Genomic DNA, 18,883 nt, shown 5'->3' with positions numbered 1-18,883 from the left:
AAGCTTATATATTCATTCATTCATCACATGTTCATTTAAGATTACCCCATAGTTTTATCATGAGGGCGAGGTACTTCCACCAGCCCATGTGCAAACACGCATAGCTGGGAGAGAAGCTGAAGGCGGAATGTCAGCAATAAATAAATCAAGATGTTCACATCTAACATGGGCTTCGATTGGAATTCATAGAGCATATTATCAAGGCCATTATCGCCGCTTTATCTGCAGTTTCCTGCCGATTGGAATTCATAGAGCATATTATCAAGGCCATTATCGCCGCTTTATCGGCAGTTTCCTGCCGATAAAAGCGGCGATACTGTATCGCCTGTCCTTGATAATATGCCCCCAGGTGCTCTAAGAACCTGTTACTTTGGATGGAGGTAACTCTATAGAACCTCTGTATCTCTTTCTGACCTTTATAAACAGGGTAGTTAACTCTGCAGGGCATGTTGGGATATGACACCTTCTGGAATCCTTAATGTATCAGTGTTACTTTCCCAACAGTTACAGCCTCAATAGAGGAAGTTTATTAAATTCAGTTCCCTGTTATTCCCTTTATTATGTTCTTCTACGGTTATGTTTTCAGTTGAATGTTAGCTTATGTTTTTATTTTTTAATTGGCTGTTTTTCTGAAAAATAAAGTCAAATGCTGCATAGCATGGGCTACTGTATGTTTTCTTTGATTAAATTACTTACATTAAAAGAACATTTTAAAGGTGTTATGCCTTGATCTCGAACAAGTAAGGGTTTTCTACAGTTTATCCTCAAATTTGAGCAACTCAAGTGAAGTAACGCTGAAATCATTTCTTCAGTTTACCCCATCTCACTGTGTTTCCAGTTTCTCTTTTAAGGCATATTCTCACCAGTTTAGGTAATGCTGTGACTTGCTTACTATGTTTAAATCAATTTATTGGCTTTCAATTGTTTTTAGGTATTGTCAGAGCTGACTTTCTTTTGACTCACATTCACTGATATGTTAACATGTTTTAAAAAATATTTATGAAATCCACATGAGTGAGCTCAATAGAAGAAAATTTTAATTACAAAGCAGAAATGTGGGTGAAAAATACATAAGTATTAAAACAAAAGACTCAGTTGAATGCCTTGTTGAACTTGAAAGCCATATATAAAGAATTTTAAAAACACTCACGCTTGTGGGTTCTTTTTTTTCTTGATTACTATTTTCTTCTTCTTTCAGGATCCCCTGCTTGTTCATAAATTCCATTCTTGCCTTCTCTGTAGTGACACGAACCTTTAACATGTGGAAAGATGTTTCTAGATCTGCTACCTTGACATGCACTGGTAGTCCATCAAATAGCATACAGTCAGACACTCCTTCTTTGAATCCAGGAGGCTGGTAGGAAGCAGGGGTAACTAAAAGAGGCAAAGACATGAGAAGCGCCATCATGTTTTCTGTAATGCTAATTCTCTCTCCAGCATTTTTTCTCTTTTTATTTAGTACCGACAAGCTCTTTCCCAACACTATTCCAAGACTGCGGTCTGTGATTTAGATTTATACACTGTAGGGACATTAAGAAGGTCCACATGTGAAGGGTTATACAGGGCACCACTTTGGAGAAGGCCTGTATTTGAGTCTTCTCACTGACGATGCTCAAGCCCTATTCAGAGAGTGTGCTCTTGAAAAAGAGTAGCCTATATTGACAATATTTCAGCTTCTCAGTCTTAGAGTACATATTTTTCAGTCACATGTTATGAAGAGTATGCTATCACATGAGGAGGGTACTATAAAGTTTTATGTATATGCAGCACTACAATGTTTCTGTCTTTGGAAGCTGTAAAACAATACTTGCAGGTGGCTAGCTTATTTTAAATTTGTACATCAACTGGAGAAAGACAAGTATTTGCAAAACAAATAGGTATCTTTTTTTACATGCAGGCGTAGAGTGATTGACTTCAACAATGCTTGTTGGTTTGGCATAGTTTCTACCCAAAACCACTTTGAGATGGTAAACTGTGCCTTTGAATGCATGCACTTATGTGCCTACACTGGTGGTCATTTTGGAATATTTTCTTTTTACTTTAGAAAAAATAATTCCAAGAAAGCCACCATGTGTGAAAGGTTTGCATGGGCAACCATCTTGGATTTGTTTAAGAAATATAACAAAAATAATTCCAAGATCACCACCGGTGCATGCATGCTCATACTTGGCTAGTTTGTAACGATCTACATCATTTTCAATTTACCATTACAAGTGGTAGATTCCCCTTACAACAAAATAATAAAAAAGAGAAAAAGCAAAACAAAAAACAGAAGAGCGGAAACACATGGGATGGTGAAAGTTGCGATGCAGGAGAAATGATGTTAACTAAGCAGCCTGGTAGCAGTGTTCAGCTACAGGACCCACACTAAACAAAAAAAAACATACACATTAATGTAGGATTAGGGAAGAGAGCAAGGAAAGTGATGTACTCCCTTGGAGTGATAAAAGATAAAAAAAAATAGTCCTCTCACATAAGCAAAGGCATAATACTACTCATCCAATCAGAAACATAATATGAAAGAAATGCTACTTGGGCTTTGCAAAAGTCCTTAAATAAGGAACCTGACACTGGGATAACCAAGAAAGCTAAAGAAACATTAGAAACAGGCTGACCTAAAGCTCCTGCTATGTATGTTAATATTGTTGAACACGCTATCTGTAGACAAGACCTAAAGCTCAGAAAGTGGTCTGATTAACTGTGTCCGAAACACTGAGACAGAAGTAGTATATTTATGTTTTTGCTTTATATCCTTTAACTATACAGCACTGTACAATAAAGCATTGCATAAAATATAGAAATAAGTATAAAAGTGCAATATCCAAGTTTACAGATATAAATAACAAATAAATCTATTTATATCACAATACCCACAGGGAGGCGAAGTCTTAACGAAATGTTTCACATAATTAGAAACTGCCCATGTGCCATAATGTTAGTGGCAATGTCACAGTGAAATGTAGGCCAAGATTTACTATGATTTTGCATGGAGGTTACCTCACTTTTATAATGCAGCACAGACACAAAATCCTTTTTGCGATTTCCTATGCCACATAGTATCACAGCACAGCACATAGCGCAGCAGTGCATTACTTTGCGTAGGCATTTCATGGGTAGTGCATGCACGTTCCAATAAATTTACTTATGTATTTTGACACAATCCCAGATTTACAGACTTGTAAACCTGGGGTTGCACCAAAATGGCATGTCTACCTGACTAAGGTGTAACAAGAACAAATATATTACTTTCTCCCAGTTACTTCCTCTTTCCATGTGTTTTGCATTCTACAACACATATTGAAAGAGGAATATGCCTCTAAGAAAAGTATTCCTTCCTGCACAAAAACAATCCTGCCCTTAACACAGGCAGCTTTGCATCTCTGTACAAGGTTAACTGTGTTGGTACTCAATAGCCTCAATTGCAAAAGAGCAGGGACAGAGCTGCAGAGAGACACATCTTAGTAGACCTTTTCAACTCTCTTCTGTTCATGCAATGCAACGCAGCAGCTTTGTTTGCTGGACTGTGTTGTGTGAACTATTAATAAATCTGCCCTGTAGTGTAACAGTAATAAAGTAAAAACACAACACAAGAAAAATCCCACGCCGGAAAAACATGGTGGCAGCTAGTCAGCTGGCCGCGGTGCTCCGGACCGAGCTCCCGGTAAGATCGTCCCCCGCCGCAGAAAATGAGCATGTAGATAGAGGATATACCGTGAAAATACAACGGTCTTCTTGCGACAACTATATTTGTATGTAAAACTTGCCTGTGACTACGCTTTCTTCAGTTGCGAGTTTGTTTCGGCAAGGAGATGCAGTATACTAATTTGAGCGACGAACACTCCTGCATAGTCCTCTTTCTTTTCCCATGGGTTTTGGACAAGTACGGAGGACGCCGAGTGGAGTTCGAAAATGTTGGAACGGATGGATCCCGAACGGAGCTCTGCAACCTCTGTATGAGTTTTAAGGTGATCACAGAATTCCCCCCCCCCCCGCGCTGGGAGCTGCTGCCGACCCCCCTCCTGGCTCAAGAGCGTAAGGTCTGCTCAGAGCCCAGATTGAGAATTTGGTCTGCCGCGCTGGAGCTGAGGAGAGGTAAAAAGCTGAGAAGCCTGGTCCCAATCATGGTCGCACCTGCCCCTTTCATTATTAGGTAGAGCTAACCTCTTTAAAATGTCGATCCTACCCAAAATTTCTTCTTTATTTAATACTATTCCTTTATATTTTGATCAAACTATTTTAGCCAAGTTTCAGTCCAATATTTCATCTTTTATCTGGAATAACCATCTTCCACGAATGGCATGGAAAAAACTTCGACGGCGAAGGGAGAAGGGTGGCCTGAGGGCTCCAGACCTGAAGATCTATGCATGGGCCTTCCAGTTATCCCATTCCCGAATGTTGCTGAAAGTGCCCTCACTTGTTGTTTTTGCAATTGCCGCCCTAAGTGCGCTGGGGATGCCCAGACGTGGGTCCCAGGCACTCCACACCACTTGGAGTCAAGCTAGCCGGGCTGATGAGAGGTGTTACCTCGAAACCGGTCCGGTCCTCGGATGCTTGATTCCGTTCTGGGAAGGACATGGCTTTTGTAGTTCGGACTGGACTGTTCCCATGGGGCAACAGGGTCAGAGCTGATTTGCATATCGCCATTGTCTAACCCAGGGTTGTGTGGAGTGCAAAAAAACGATGGATTTGGGCCCAGATCTTTTGACTGGGGGAATGTGTGACATTGATCCACATTCGGTCCATCACTTGTTGTTTTTGCAATTGCCGCCCTAAGTGCGCTGGGGATGCCCAGACGTGGGTCCCAGGCACTCCACACCACTTGGAGTCAAGCTAGCCGGGCTGATGAGAGGTGTTACCTCGAAACCGGCCCGGTCCTCGGATGCTTGATTCCGTTCTGGGAAGGACATGGCTTTTGTAGTTCGGACTGGACTGTTCCCATGGGGCAACAGGGTCAGAGCTGATTTGCATATCGCCATTGTCTAACCCAGGGTTGTGTGGAGTGCAAAAAAACGATGGATTTGGGCCCAGATCTTTTGACTGGGGGAATGTGTGACATTGATCCACATTCGGTCCATCACTTGTTGTTTTTGCAATTGCCGCCCTAAGTGCGCTGGGGATGCCCAGACGTGGGTCCCAGGCACTCCACACCACTTGGAGTCAAGCTAGCCGGGCTGATGAGAGGTGTTACCTCGAAACCGGTCCGGTCCTCGGATGCTTGATTCCGTTCTGGGAAGGACATGGCTTTTGTAGTTCGGACTGGACTGTTCCCATGGGTCAACAGGGTCAGAGCTGATTTGCATATCGCCATTGTCTAACCCAGGGTTGTGTGGAGTGCAAAAAAACGATGGATTTGGGCCCAGATCTTTTGACTGGGGGAATGTGTGACATTGATCCACATTCGGTCCATCACTTGTTGTTTTTGCAATTGCCGCCCTAAGTGCGCTGGGGATGCCCAGACGTGGGTCCCAGGCACTCCACACCACTTGGAGTCAAGCTAGCCGGGCTGATGAGAGGTGTTACCTCGAAACCGGTCCGGTCCTCGGATGCTTGATTCCGTTCTGGGAAGGACATGGCTTTTGTAGTTCGGACTGGACTGTTCCCATGGGGCAACAGGGTCAGAGCTGATTTGCATATCGCCATTGTCTAACCCAGGGTTGTGTGGAGTGCAAAAAAACGATGGATTTGGGCCCAGATCTTTTGACTGGGGGAATGTGTGACATTGATCCACATTCGGTCCATCACTTGTTGTTTTTGCAATTGCCGCCCTAAGTGAGCTGGGGATGCCCAGACGTGGGTCCCAGGCACTCCACACCACTTGGAGTCAAGCTAGCCGGGCTGATGAGAGGTGTTACCTCTAAACCGGTCCGGTCCTCGGATGCTTGATTCCGTTCTGGGAAGGACATGGCTTTTGTAGTTCGGACTGGACTGTTCCCATGGGGCAACAGGGTCAGAGCTGATTTGCATATCGCCATTGTCTAACCCAGGGTTGTGTGGAGTGCAAAAAAACGATGGATTTGGGCCCAGATCTTTTGACTGGGGGAATGTGTGACATTGATCCACATTCGGTCCATCACTTGTTGTTTTTGCAATTGCCGCCCTAAGTGCGCTGGGGATGCCCAGACGTGGGTCCCAGGCACTCCACACCACTTGGAGTCAAGCTAGCCGGGCTGATGAGAGGTGTTACCTCGAAACCGGTCCGGTCCTCGGATGCTTGATTCCGTTCTGGGAAGGACATGGCTTTTGTAGTTCGGACTGGACTGTTCCCATGGGGCAACAGGGTCAGAGCTGATTTGCATATCGCCATTGTCTAACCCAGGGTTGTGTGGAGTGCAAAAAAACGATGGATTTGGGCCCAGATCTTTTGACTGGGGGAATGTGTGACATTGATCCACATTCGGTCCATCACTTGTTGTTTTTGCAGCTGAAAGTGCCCTCAGCCTCTGGGGTGGGCCCAATGTTTGCAGCTATGTTGTATGGGGAAAGAGTTAATTATTTGGGCTTTCTCTTTAAATTCGGCAATCCTAAGTTTAAAAAAAAAAATCAAACTAAAGACTCTACAAGGTCTTGCAAGAACATGGGGCGAAGTTATGAAATCTATAAAACAAGATTACCTCTGTGAAAAAACACCGCTGTGGGGGTTACCTGAAAGTCCCGCTTGGTTTGAAGACAGTCTGGCTATCCCTTTTAGAGAGGCAGGCCTGGAAGTTTGGGGAGACCTCTTTTATGAGGGGGGTCTACTCTCGTGGGAACATCTGCAGGTCAAGGTCGGCCCCAACCTTTCACAATTAAAATATTTACAAATTGCTTGCTGGACTCAAGATTATAAAACTTCTTCCGCCAACAGGAGTAAGTTCAGACTTGGAGGATACAGTCCATTGGTATCTAACTTAGTAAAGCTTGGTCCAGCTAAAAAAGAAGTATCCAAGTGGTATAATTTCATACTGGATGAGTCGGATGGCGACTTCGTTTTGCCAGAGTCGCTGTGGGGCTCTTTACTGATGGACCACAATCTACAAGATCTTTGGTTGGCTTCAATTGAACTCTTGTGGAACATTGTCAAGCTTTCCTGGTTACGCAGGAATCACATCTTTACCCTGCATAGGGCATACTATTCCCCTCTTAGGCTGTCTGAATTTTCAGGAGGAGATTCAGTGTCTTGTGCTAAATTTGGGCTTGTTGCTGCATCAGATGCACATATGTTTTTTGAATGCCCTCACTTAGTCACATTTTGGGAGGAGGTTAGCAACTCCTAGAGGGTATACAGAGTTCAGCCAAAAGCCTAGCATTTTATGCAATGCTGCTAGCAAGAAGGGAGATCTGCAGGAAATGGAAAGACTCTTCACCCCCCTACCTTCAGAGAATGGCAAACTTCAGTCCTGCAGACCCCATGTACTGATCTGGCCAGATCTGGCAACCAGAGCAAAAGGGCTGTCTGGCATCTATTATCATGGGTTCATTGACTTAACCAGGGTTTTTTTCCCCCGGGTCCAATGATTGATCTCCTATTTTGCCTCTGATGTTTGCACCAGTGGAACAGCCGCTACCCGGTCTTAGCCCGGCCCGAATTGGCTGTCACTTACGCCAAGGTTTGCCGTAGATTGGTAAATCGTGGATTCTGTGCCTCTTTGGAATGCAGATGACAGCTGAGGGATGGATGGCACCCCACTATACTTGTGTCCCTTCCAGTTCTTCTGATAAACTGAGACAGCTGATCTCTGTCAATTCCTTTTGGCACTTTGTCTACATGGTAGTTATGAGGACAAAAAAAAGAGAAAAATCCCACACTATCTTAGACCGAAGAGTGGTAAACATCTTTTACAACGACTATGTTACAACGCATGCCATTACTCCACATTTCTTACAACGCAGGGATTTACATCTCAAACCATTACAATGCAATCCCCATTACAACACCCCAGTGGAGTTAGAAAAGTAAATTGCGTTGTAATGGAAAATGTGTTGTAATGGATTGCGTTGTAAAGCCCTGCATTGTAAAAGATTATGCGGAGTAGAAAAATGTGGGGTAATGGCACGCATTGTAACACAGTCATGGGCAGGTCGATGGCAGGTCTCTGCCCCAGGACTCCTCTATAGATGCTGAAGGGGGTTCACTCCTTATTAAAAGCCAATACCATTTGGAGACCTCCTTTTGTTGAAATACCCATCCACAGAGAGAATGTTCATACTCTACACTATATCCTTCTACTTTATCCAAATGTGTGGCCCATCTAGATCATTGATAAAACTTAAATCTTGCAAGTGTGTGGTTTGTAAGATTATACAGTACGTCCCACAAGAGGAGTTTGTTCTCTTGAAGCAGTTGGCCCCAGCTCATAATACCATCTCCTGTAATACCGTGGATAGGGAGTCTTTTAAGCACACTGGTGTACCTGGGGAGTTCCAGATGGGGGCCGCCGCACTATAACAAGAAATCTTCAGGATCTTCTGTAGAAGCTCAGTATTTAACTGTCAAATAAAAAGGTCAATGACAACACTGAAATAAACAAATCGCTCTCAGCACATTTGTTTGCAAGGTTTATTGGGAACCCAATCAGAATGCAATCATATATACGTGCACACAGAGACCTCAGCAAAGCTCACTGAGTGCCCAATTGGTATGACAGTGCAGAGACATTTTATAGGTATAAGCCTCCACAGGATGGGCATCATAGCATACGTTATCTGGATCAGACTATGTCCTGCTGGACCAATCAGTGAAGTGCAAATGTGGTGTGATACCCTTTTAAAGCTCGAAATATGTCTATACCGTGGTGTTCTACAAGAGCAGATTTGGGTTTTCCCCTAAAGGTGAAATCTGTGCCTCTGGCATACGTGGACTTGGCATGTACTTGAACGGCCAGGCATGCAGGTCATGTCGACATGATTTACTGAAAATGTGAGGTTTTGCAATAGCTATCTGGAAGCTGGCATGTTTATTTTCGGAAAAACCTTGTGTTGCTTGCACGTTGCAGCTGACTGACACACAAAATGGAGCGTGCGACCATTTTGTGGATTTCTGCTGGTGTCTTTCTTTAGTAGCTCAAAGAAGACTATAGGCCTGAAAACATATGTATTTGGTATCATAGAAATGTCTGCTTCGTCATCCCCAAATCTGATACTAAATCAAATGTTAATCAGAAGTCATCCATCCTTATCATCGACTGTCCCTCATCCTCATCCTTATGGGTGTGTTGTGGTGAATAACTTTTCCTGAATATTCAGTTGGTACAGGAGCTGGAAATTGCTGCACAACAAGATGGGCATATTTTTATCAGGAGGCGCAGTGTCAAAAAGGCTGCTACCACTATTATAATTGCCTCAAGTATCCAAGAGCCCCAGTCTGTGAACCAGTTCATCACATCTTCCCATAGGCCACCTGTGTGTATACCGTGGGCCTCATCTCTAATGTCTTTAATCTTTTTTATAGCTTTGATTATATTCCCACTGTTATCCGGAATAAATACACAGCATTGGCTCTGAGCCAGGGAAGATGCTGGGGAAGATGCCTCATCCTCCTTCCTTGGCCAGAATGATATTGAGGGCAATCCTGTTTTGGACCACGACAGCCCTCATGCAGGTAAGTTCCTCTGTTATATTTCCTAAGGCATCAGTGGTAGAGTCCGCTAGATCCTCAATCATCCTGGATAACTGGTGTATCCTTTCTGAGGTATAGATATTGCCTAGTACTGGGATCATTGCCCCAACACCTGTTAACATGTGGTATACCCATGCGGACGTTCTCTTGGCTCTAACTAGTTTCAACCCTTTCTTTTCTGCTGTAACTAATTTTGTGAAGTGGGTCATCTGTGGGATGATGGATGCTAGGTAGCAACTTCCATACCATCCTGGGGGCATGTAGAAGTATGCCCATGGACCACAGACAAAGAAAAGGCCTTTGTAACCTACCAGACCTGGTGACAGCTCGTCACGACTCCTAACTCGAGTTAGCTGGTAGTGTGGTTACAGCTACTCGTCCCCATGTAAATCTGGGGAGCTGCCTTTGTTGGTAGTTATCCTGTTTATCCTGTCTTCACAGTCAAATAAACCCTGCTCTCCTCGAGCCACTTCCTCGAAGGTGCATCCAAACGAAATGCACTCTTTCCAGTTATCCCTGGACAGCAGTTCTGAAAAACTGCATGTTCGGGCAGCTCCTTTTGGCAAAAGCGGTATTCTTTTGGGTGTTACCATTTCATCCTTGAGGATGCAGGAGGGGGCTTAAACTTCCCCTACTCTGAACTTTGGCACTTTCATATGGCCTGTCTCTATGTCATTCCAGCCTGCTCGCCCTTTCCATTCCTCATTCCTAGAAACCCTGTCAAATCCTTTTAGCATCTCTAAGTCTCCCTTAGTTGGCTGAATATTCATACAAGGGATCCTCTTAGATCTGAGAGGAGGGCCTGTTGTTCTTCTGCTATAGCTATAGCCACTGCTCCTGCTGGGATCAGCAGTCAGTATTTCAGATGAGGTCATACCTATTGATACTGACACAGACACGCTGTGTTGACTTTGTAACATGTCACGCAACAAGACACAGCCTACATATCTGGATACTGGCAGCACGTGGTACTTCAAACTATGTGTGGCATCTGTGGGCAGGTGTGTGCAAACATAGCAGTCTGATATATTCAAAATTGTCACATACAGTTTCAGCATTTCTATATACTGGTTTCCTTCATATGTATCCCACAATCCTTCTTGGTCCCCTTTATTCACATCCACCCCCACATAAGTAATGTTCGTTGTTATATTCTGTTTATAGTCTCGTGGGGGTTTTGTTGGCTCAGTTCCATCACTACCATCCCCTACCCTTCCATTAAGATGTGGTATTTCAAGCTCAGCAGAATACATTATTATTATTGCTGTTACTATTATTGTGGTACTGGTAACAATATTGCAAGAATCACTGCTCTCCAGTTACATGTGTGTCTTTCAGTGGACTGCATGACTCTGTACAAACCTTGCCCTTCCCTATGCTATGCAATCTTCTTGTGAATAGGCCCTAAGTTTATTCTTGGTCCACTCGGGCTTGTGAATAGGCCCTAATTTGTTCTTCTTCCTCTTGGCGCTATGCTAACTGTCCCTTAGAGTCAAGCATTTAACCACTGTTCTTCTCTTGTTTTTAATGTCTCGAATAGGTCTAGGACCCGTGACCTCTGTTGCAAAAACGGCACAATGGAGAATGTTCTAAGTTTTGAATAATGCTAGAACCAGTACTTTCTATCGCAAAAATGGCACCATTGAGAATGTCAAAACGTAGATCTGTTAATTCTTGCTCAGGGACTTGCTCTGGGCCCGTTGGAAAGGCAATCTCATTAAAAATTAATCTTATTAGCTCACTGAGCAATAGTGGCCTCGGAACAAATAATGTTAAAGTTGCAGTTACGTCTCTTCCTGGGCACAAAATGGTTAATTGTATACTGGACCGTTGTCCGCAGGCTTGTATTGACACAGATTGAAGTCTGTCTGTCCGGAGCCTTTGCATTTAGCCAGCAGTCCATTAATTATTAATCCACTTCTTCAGCTTTCTGTTTGCTGGAGGAGCGAAGGTTATATCCTCGGCCAAGCTCCGCTGCTGGTATCTGAATCGGTGGGATCTGTTCTCCGTCCCCGCCGGTCACTTTTTTTGTGTGGGACGCATGGATCCACGAAGTTAGACCATCACATTTCACTGCTGTAGCTGTTGTGAGAATGACTTGCATTGGCCCCCTCCATCTGGGCTGCAAACAATTCCTCCGTGTGTGGGCCTTTACCCAAATCTAGTCCCCGGGCTGCAGATCGTGGGCTGGTGGTGTTGCGGCCTCTGGAAGGGACTTCAGCACCTGCCAATGGAGGTAACGTAAAATATCGGTTAACTTCTTACAGTAACACAATAATAAGTCATCCGTTACTGACAGGGGGGCTGTTGACATATGTCCAGGTATGTTCATTGGCCTTCCAAATACTATGTCATGTGGGCTCAGCTTTGTTACTCTGTTTGGTGTCCATCTCATTGCTAGAAGCGCTAAAGGCAGCGCATCTACCCATGAGAGGTCTGTTAACGCACACATTTTAGCTATCTTATTTTTCAAAACTCCATTCTTCCTTTCGACAGCGCCTGCTGCTGGTGGGTGGTAAGCACAATGCAACTTTTGATTTATGGCCAATCCCTTGCATAGTCCCTTTATGACATTGGAAATGAATGCAGGCCCATTGTCAGACACCAGGAGGAAGGGTACCCCAAACCTTGGCAGTAGCTCCTTCAGTAGGCACTTGGCCACGCTCTGTGCATCACAATGTTTGGTGGGGTAGGTCTCTGTCCATTTGCTAAACATACAGACAATGACCAAAACATATTTATATGATTGGGTGGGGGGCATGTCTATAAAATCAAGCCAAAGGCTTTCAAATGGCCCATGGGGAGGTGGGAAGTGGCTGTCAGGCGAGTAACCAATTTCCACGGGAGCGAAGAAGAATCCCTACACCTCCAGGACACAGAAGCAAGAATGCGAATAGATACACACTCCTTACTGTCCCCTAAAAGTATGAGGGAATTACCCTAGGAGTGTCCACCACTCTCCTCATACGAGGGGGTATGCAGGGTACAGCAGGAGTCACAGATGGATGTCCAGGCTAGAAAACAAAATAGGCAATACACATAATATTTCCTTACTTCACTAACCTTCATACAGGAGACATTGACATGCGTGATTCTCCAGGTGTGCTTACCCCAACTGTAGGTCGGGCGGACTTTATCGAAGAGTTCAGTAAAGGTAAGCAGGATACACAGTATTGGGATATAAGGAGTAGAACTCTCAAAGGACATTCACACCAGACAAAAACGAAAACAAAATGAGGGGATGTGAGGAGCACCGGCCGGCTGTTGTGGGCAGAAACAGCGGAGCAGCACACACACACGAGGAGAGACACCCGGCCCTAAAAGGAGGTAAGGGCGGAGCGCTCACTCTCACAGGAGGCACTAAACAACTAATAACTCGCCAGGTACGTGAGCAAAGTAAGGGTAGTCGCGATAAAACTCTCGCGTAGGAAACCAAGAAATGCCGAAGCTCGGCAAAGACACTCTCACAAAGTAACAGACCAACTAGCTGCTGCAGGGTCAGGGAATGAAGGAATCAAGGAGGGAAAGGGTCCAAGGAGCCTCAAAGAAATCTGAACGACGCCACGGAAACCTCGAGCCAGGAACCAGAAAGTGAAGAGGGGGCGTGGTACCTCTTTTCTCTGTTAAGGGAGCGTCTAAAAATAAATAGCTGTTTTTAGTCTTAGGGACCTGGGAAAAAGACCACAGCCCAGCAATCTCGCATGTCAAGGTGTTTAATTCCTAACAGTACCCCTCCTCAAAGGTCTATTCAGAGGACCAGGCTTAGCAGGATGAAGTCTGTGGAATTGTTAATCAATCTCGCTGCATGTATGTTTTCTGCAGGTTCTCATGACCTATCCTGTGGGGGGTATCCTACCCAATCTATGAGGTATTGGAGTTTGCCTCTTGTTTTCCGGGAATCTAGAATCTTTCTCACTTCGTATTCAGCTTCTCCGTCAATTTGTATCGGTGGAGGAGGGATTTCAGGGACAATAGACGGGATATATTTCTTTAACAAGGAGCTTTGGAAAACAGGATGTATTTTCATGCAAGGGGTAGTTGCAACTTCAGGCTGACAGGGGATCTGACTTTCTCTATGGGGAAGGGACCTATAAACATGGGTTGGAGTTTTTTCGATCCTTCCATCTTTAGATTTCTGGTGGACAACCACACTTTCTCTCCTATTGTGTACATGGGTTCGGGTCTTCGGTGTTTATCCGCTTGTTTTTTTATCGCTTCTTTGGCCTTACCTAACTCTGTCTTTGCTGTTTCCCATACTAGCTTAATTTGGGCATGGTGTTCATCTAGGGAAGGCACAGAGGAGTCCTTGGGAGGTATTGTAATAGGGATCATCCTAGGGTGTTGTGCCCGCGCAAAGAAAAAAGGAGAGATATGTATAGCGGAATGGTTAGAATTATTGTAGGCGAATTCAGCCAAAGGTAAGGCTTGGACCCAGGTAGATGGAAGGGAAGTCAATAAACAACGCAAAAATTGTTCTATGGTCTGATTGGTCCTTTCTGTTTGACCATCAGTTTGGGGGTGATAAGCAGTGGATAATCTGTGGTCTATACCCAGCATAGAACACAACTCCCTCCAGAACTTTGAGACAAACTGTGGATCTCTGTCTGAGATTATGACCGTGGGTAAACCATGTAATCTGAAACTGTCTCTCAGGAAGACAGATGCTAGTTCTTTGGAGGAAGGTACTTTCTTCAGAGGGATGAAATGTCCCATTTTGGACAGTAAATCAACAACCACATAGATCGAGGTAAAAACCTTGACAAGAGGGCAAATCCGTCATAAAATCCATGCTAATCGTGTGCCAAGGATGTGGAGGAATGGCTATGTTTTTTAAAAGTCCTGTGGGAGCACAATGAGACGCCTTTTGGCTAGCGCAAGTGGAACAAGCTTGTACATATGCTGCTACCTCTTTGAACATAGACTCCCACCAAAACCACCTGTTACATAAGTCATTGGTTTTCCTAATGCCTGGATGACCAGCCAAGGTGCTACTATGACACCATTCTATGATTTTTAGTCTCAACTCTGAAGCAGGGACAAACAATTTGTTGTCATGATAGAACAACCCTTCTCTAATGGTGTGTAGAGGATCCTTCAACCAGTCTTCATGTGACAAATCTAAGAGAAGATGTTTGATTTGCTCAAGAAGGTTATGATCTTTTTCCCCCACTCCCAGTATTTTGTTTTCAGGTATTATAGGACGGGGTTTTCTTGTTCCAAACATTGGTCATGACCCAGCCTTGACAAAGCATCAGCCTTTCCTTGCTGTATCCCTGGGCGATAGGTGATTACAAAGTCATATTCACTAAAGAATAACAACCACCGCATTTACCTGGGCGTGAGGGCTCTAGCTGATTTAAAAAACTGAAGATTCTTGTGGTCAGAATAAATGGTGACAACATGTGGGGATCCTAATAAATGATGCCTTCACTCTTGGAAGGACAATTTGATAGCTAACAATTCTCTTTCACCTATAGTGTAGTTTCTCTCCGCTGGTAATAGGGTTTTAGAGAAATATGCTATAGGATGCATGTGTCCTGTCTCAGGGTCTCTTTGTGAAAGTATGCCTCCCACAGCGTATTGAGAGGCATACGCCTCCACAAAAAATGGTTGAGTATTATCGGCGTGATGAAGGATAGGAGCGGAAGTGAACAGGGTTTTTAGGTCACAAAAGGCTCTTTCCGCTTCATTCGACCATTGAAAAGGTACTCCTTTTTTCAGGAGTCGCGTTATTGGTGCTATAGTATCAGAAAAATGATTAATAAACCGCCGATAAAAATTGGCGAATCCTAGGACTGATTGGATTTCCTTCACAGAATTAGGACTTTTCCAGTTCACCAAAGCCTCAATTTTCTTGGGATCCATCTGCAGGCCATTAGGTTTGATGGTAAAGCCCAAGAAACCCACTTCAGTAGTGTGAAACATACTTTTGTCCAATTTAGCGAACAACTAATTTTCCTTTAGCTTGGTAAGGATCTTTCATACGTGTTCCACATGGTCTTTCTCATTCTGCGAGAATACCAGGATATCGTCAATATAGACGATAACAAAGATGTCGATATATTCACGTAGAATATCATTGATAAAATACTGGAACGCAGCCGGTGCGTTGCACAGACCGAATGGCATCACACAATACTCATAGAGCCCAAAGTTGGTGCGGAATGCGGTTTTCCATTAATCGCCCTGTTTGACGCGCATTAAATGGTAAGCACCTCTGAGATCTATCTTAGTAAAGATTTGTGCTCCTTTTATCTGTTCCAGAAGGACTGGAATCAGAGGCAGAGGGTACTTGCTTTTTATTGTAATTTTATTCAAGGCTCTATAATCGAGGCATGCCCTGAGTCCACCTTCCCTTTTATCAATAAAAAACAAAGGAGAAGACACGGGGGAAGTAGAATGTCGGATAAAACCTTTCGCTAGCATTTCGTCCAGATAGTTTTTTAGATAGTCATTTTCTGCGGGAGTTAAAGCATAAATCCAACTACAGGGCAAATCTGCGCCTGGTATCAAGTCAATTCTGCAATCGTAACTCCTGTGAGGAGGTAATTTAGTTGCTTCTTGTTCACTGAACACCTCTTCAAATTCTGCATATTGTTCAGGTAATTTCAGGTCTAGTCCTGTTTGGACGGCGCAGTATAAAGGGAGTTCAGGTTCTCGGGCTTCGATGTAGCAATGGGATTTACAATACGGGACATCAAGGTAACTATTCTTTTAACCCAGTCTATAACTGGATTGTGCACTTGTAACCAGGGTACTCCCAAAATAACACCTAAATTAGGAGCGTCTATGAGATCAAAAACAAGACTTTCTGAATGCCCATTATTAAAAACAATAACCATAGGCGGGGTTTGATAACTTATCATCCCTGAAGACAACTCGGACCCGTCTACTGCCCATATGGGTTCAGGCTGGGGTTTCGCAACAAAAGACAGTTCCAACTGTTTTGCGAGTTTGATATCAAAGAAGTTTCCTGTTGCTCCAGAATCAAGAAGGACAGACATAGTGAATTGCTTTTTACAACTGTACGTGAGTGTAATGGGCAATGTGAAATGTTTGACTACATGTATTTTGTTGGTAGAGATCTGAAGAGGGATGTAGCCTGAGGAAGTGACCTCTCTATTCCTCAAGCTTGCTAGTTTTCCGAACTAGAAAGACTGCTAGCTGATAGTCTTGGTGTCTTAGGACGGACTGGACAGTCTTCAGCATAGTGGCCACCCTTTCCACAATACAAGCATAAGTTTAATTTTCGTCTCTTGTCTTTTTCCTCCGTGGATAAAGGACCGCGTATGCCCCCAATTTGCATGGTTTCAGGGACATCTTTTTGTACTGGTTTCTCAACTTTAGGTCAAAGAAACCTAGGTACAATGTTTTGTGTTCTTTCCCCTTTCCTTTCATGCAACCGATGATCCAATTTCACTACAAGATCAATAAAAGAGGCACAATCTTCCGGGGGGTTCACTATTTGATAGAGTAAGTCTTTTAAGTCATCACCCAACCCACGATAAAACAAGGAAGTTCGCTTGTCGTCTTGCCAATGAGTTTCCGCCACCAAACGATTAAAACTGGTAATGTAAGACAAGAGATCTTTGGAGCCTTGTTTTAGATTGAGTAGTTCTGTATCACTTGCTTGCATACATGAATGTTTGGCAAAGAGGCTTCTCATTTTTTCCTTAAAGAGATCCAAATCATATAGTGCTGGATCATTGTTCTGGACTAAGGGAACCGCCCATTCTGCTGCATTCCCTGCAAGATAGGAAAATATGAAGGCTACCTTGGCTGAGTCATCAGGAAAAGATGCATTCTTACACAAAAATTGGAGTTGGCATTGGTTCATAAATACGTTATATTTGGTGCTATCCCCTGTAAATCGTTCAGGCATGGCTAGAGGAACAGGGTTAGAGGTATTTACAGTGACTTGAACAGGGGAGGTGTGGGAATCGCCGCTAGCCCCTTGGTCTGTTTCTGGGGGAGGTAAAGTGAACCTAGCGGGTTGTATATAGTTTTTTCTGGTTTTGGGTATGGTGCTTGTGTCTCTCTCTCCTGTTCTTAACTGATGACTTCAGCTAAGAGTCTTTGATTCTCTACCCCCAATCTACCCACTTCTGACTGAAGGGCTACTAAGGCTGCAGTAATTTCTTCCATTGAATGAGCCTGGAGGTCTAGAGGACTTAACGAAGGGTCAGGATCCATCGTCGCTCAGGGGAAGTACAATTCGTGGGCTTGGCTTTCTGTCAGGCGAGTAACCAATTTCCACTGGAGCGAAGAAGAATCCCTACACCTCCAGGACACAGAAGCAAGAATGCGAATAGATACACACTCCTGTCTACTGTCCCCTAAAAGTATGAGGGAATTACCCTAGGAGTGTCCACCACTCTCCTCATACGAGGAGGTATGCAGGGTACAGCAGGAGTCACAGGTGGATGTCCAGGCTAGAAAACAAAATAGGCAATACACATAATATTTCCTTACTTCACTAACCTTCATACAGGAGACATTGACATGCGTGATACTCCAGGTGTGCTTACCCCAACTGTAGGTCAGGCGGACTTTATCGAAGAGTTCAGTAAAGGTAAGCAGGATACTCAGTATCGGATATAAGGAGTAGAACTCTCGAAGGACATTCACACCAGACAAAAACGAAAACAAAATGAGGGGATGTGAGGAGCACCGGCCGGCTGTTGTGGGCAGAAACAGCGGAGCAGCACACACACACGAGGAGAGACACCCGGCCCTAAAAGGAGGTAAGGGCGGAGCGCTCACTCTCCCAGGAGGCACTAAACAACTAATAACTCGCCAGGTACGTACCATTCATGCAGCAGAAGAAAAGAAAAGGAAACGAGCGAACAAACGCCCGCAAAATGCGTGAGCAAAGTAAGGCTAGTCGCGATAAAACTCTCGCGTATGTAACCAAGAAATGCCGAAGCTCGGCAAAGACACTCTCACAAAGTAACAGACCAACTAGCTGCTGCAGGGTCAGGGAATGAAGGAATCAAGGAGGGAAAGGGTCCAAGGAGCCTCGAAGAAATCCGAAGGACGCCACGGAAACCTCGAGCCAGGAACCAGGAAGTGAAGAGGGGGCGTGGTACCGGAACAGTAAGCCAAGCAAAGGCTACGTTCTGCCGTGCCTCTTTTCTCTGTTAAGGGAGCGTCTAAAAATAAATAGCTGTTTTTAGTCTTAGGGACCTGGGAAAAAGACCACAGCCCAGCAATCTCGCATGTCAAGGTGTTTAATTCTTAACAGTGGCCAGGCGCAGTTGGGGTACCTTTTCCGGTGTTATGTTGGGT

At 44.2% G+C, this 18,883-nt stretch overlaps 1 protein-coding gene across 1 annotated transcript in view; it reads right to left on the bottom strand.

Annotated features, from left to right (window-relative positions):
• Positions 1–593: 593 nt before the first annotated feature.
• The window catches only part of LOC147746868 (HORMA domain-containing protein 1-like), a 1,271,881-nt gene continuing 1,253,591 nt past the window's right edge, over positions 594–18,883 (bottom strand). The window contains exons 10-11 of the mRNA XM_086925061.1: positions 1,151–1,374; positions 594–629 (exon numbers count right to left, since the gene is read on the bottom strand). Of these exons, the coding sequence (XP_086781187.1) occupies positions 594–629; positions 1,151–1,374 (260 nt within the window). The remainder of the gene's footprint in view (positions 630–1,150; positions 1,375–18,883) is intronic.

The sequence above is a fragment of the Lissotriton vulgaris genome, chromosome 1_1, assembly GCF_964263255.1.
Source record: "Lissotriton vulgaris chromosome 1_1, aLisVul1.2, whole genome shotgun sequence".
NCBI lineage: Eukaryota > Metazoa > Chordata > Amphibia > Caudata > Salamandridae > Lissotriton > Lissotriton vulgaris.
Note: the sequence above shows the minus strand (reverse complement) of the source record. Positions and strands in the feature narration are given on the sequence as shown.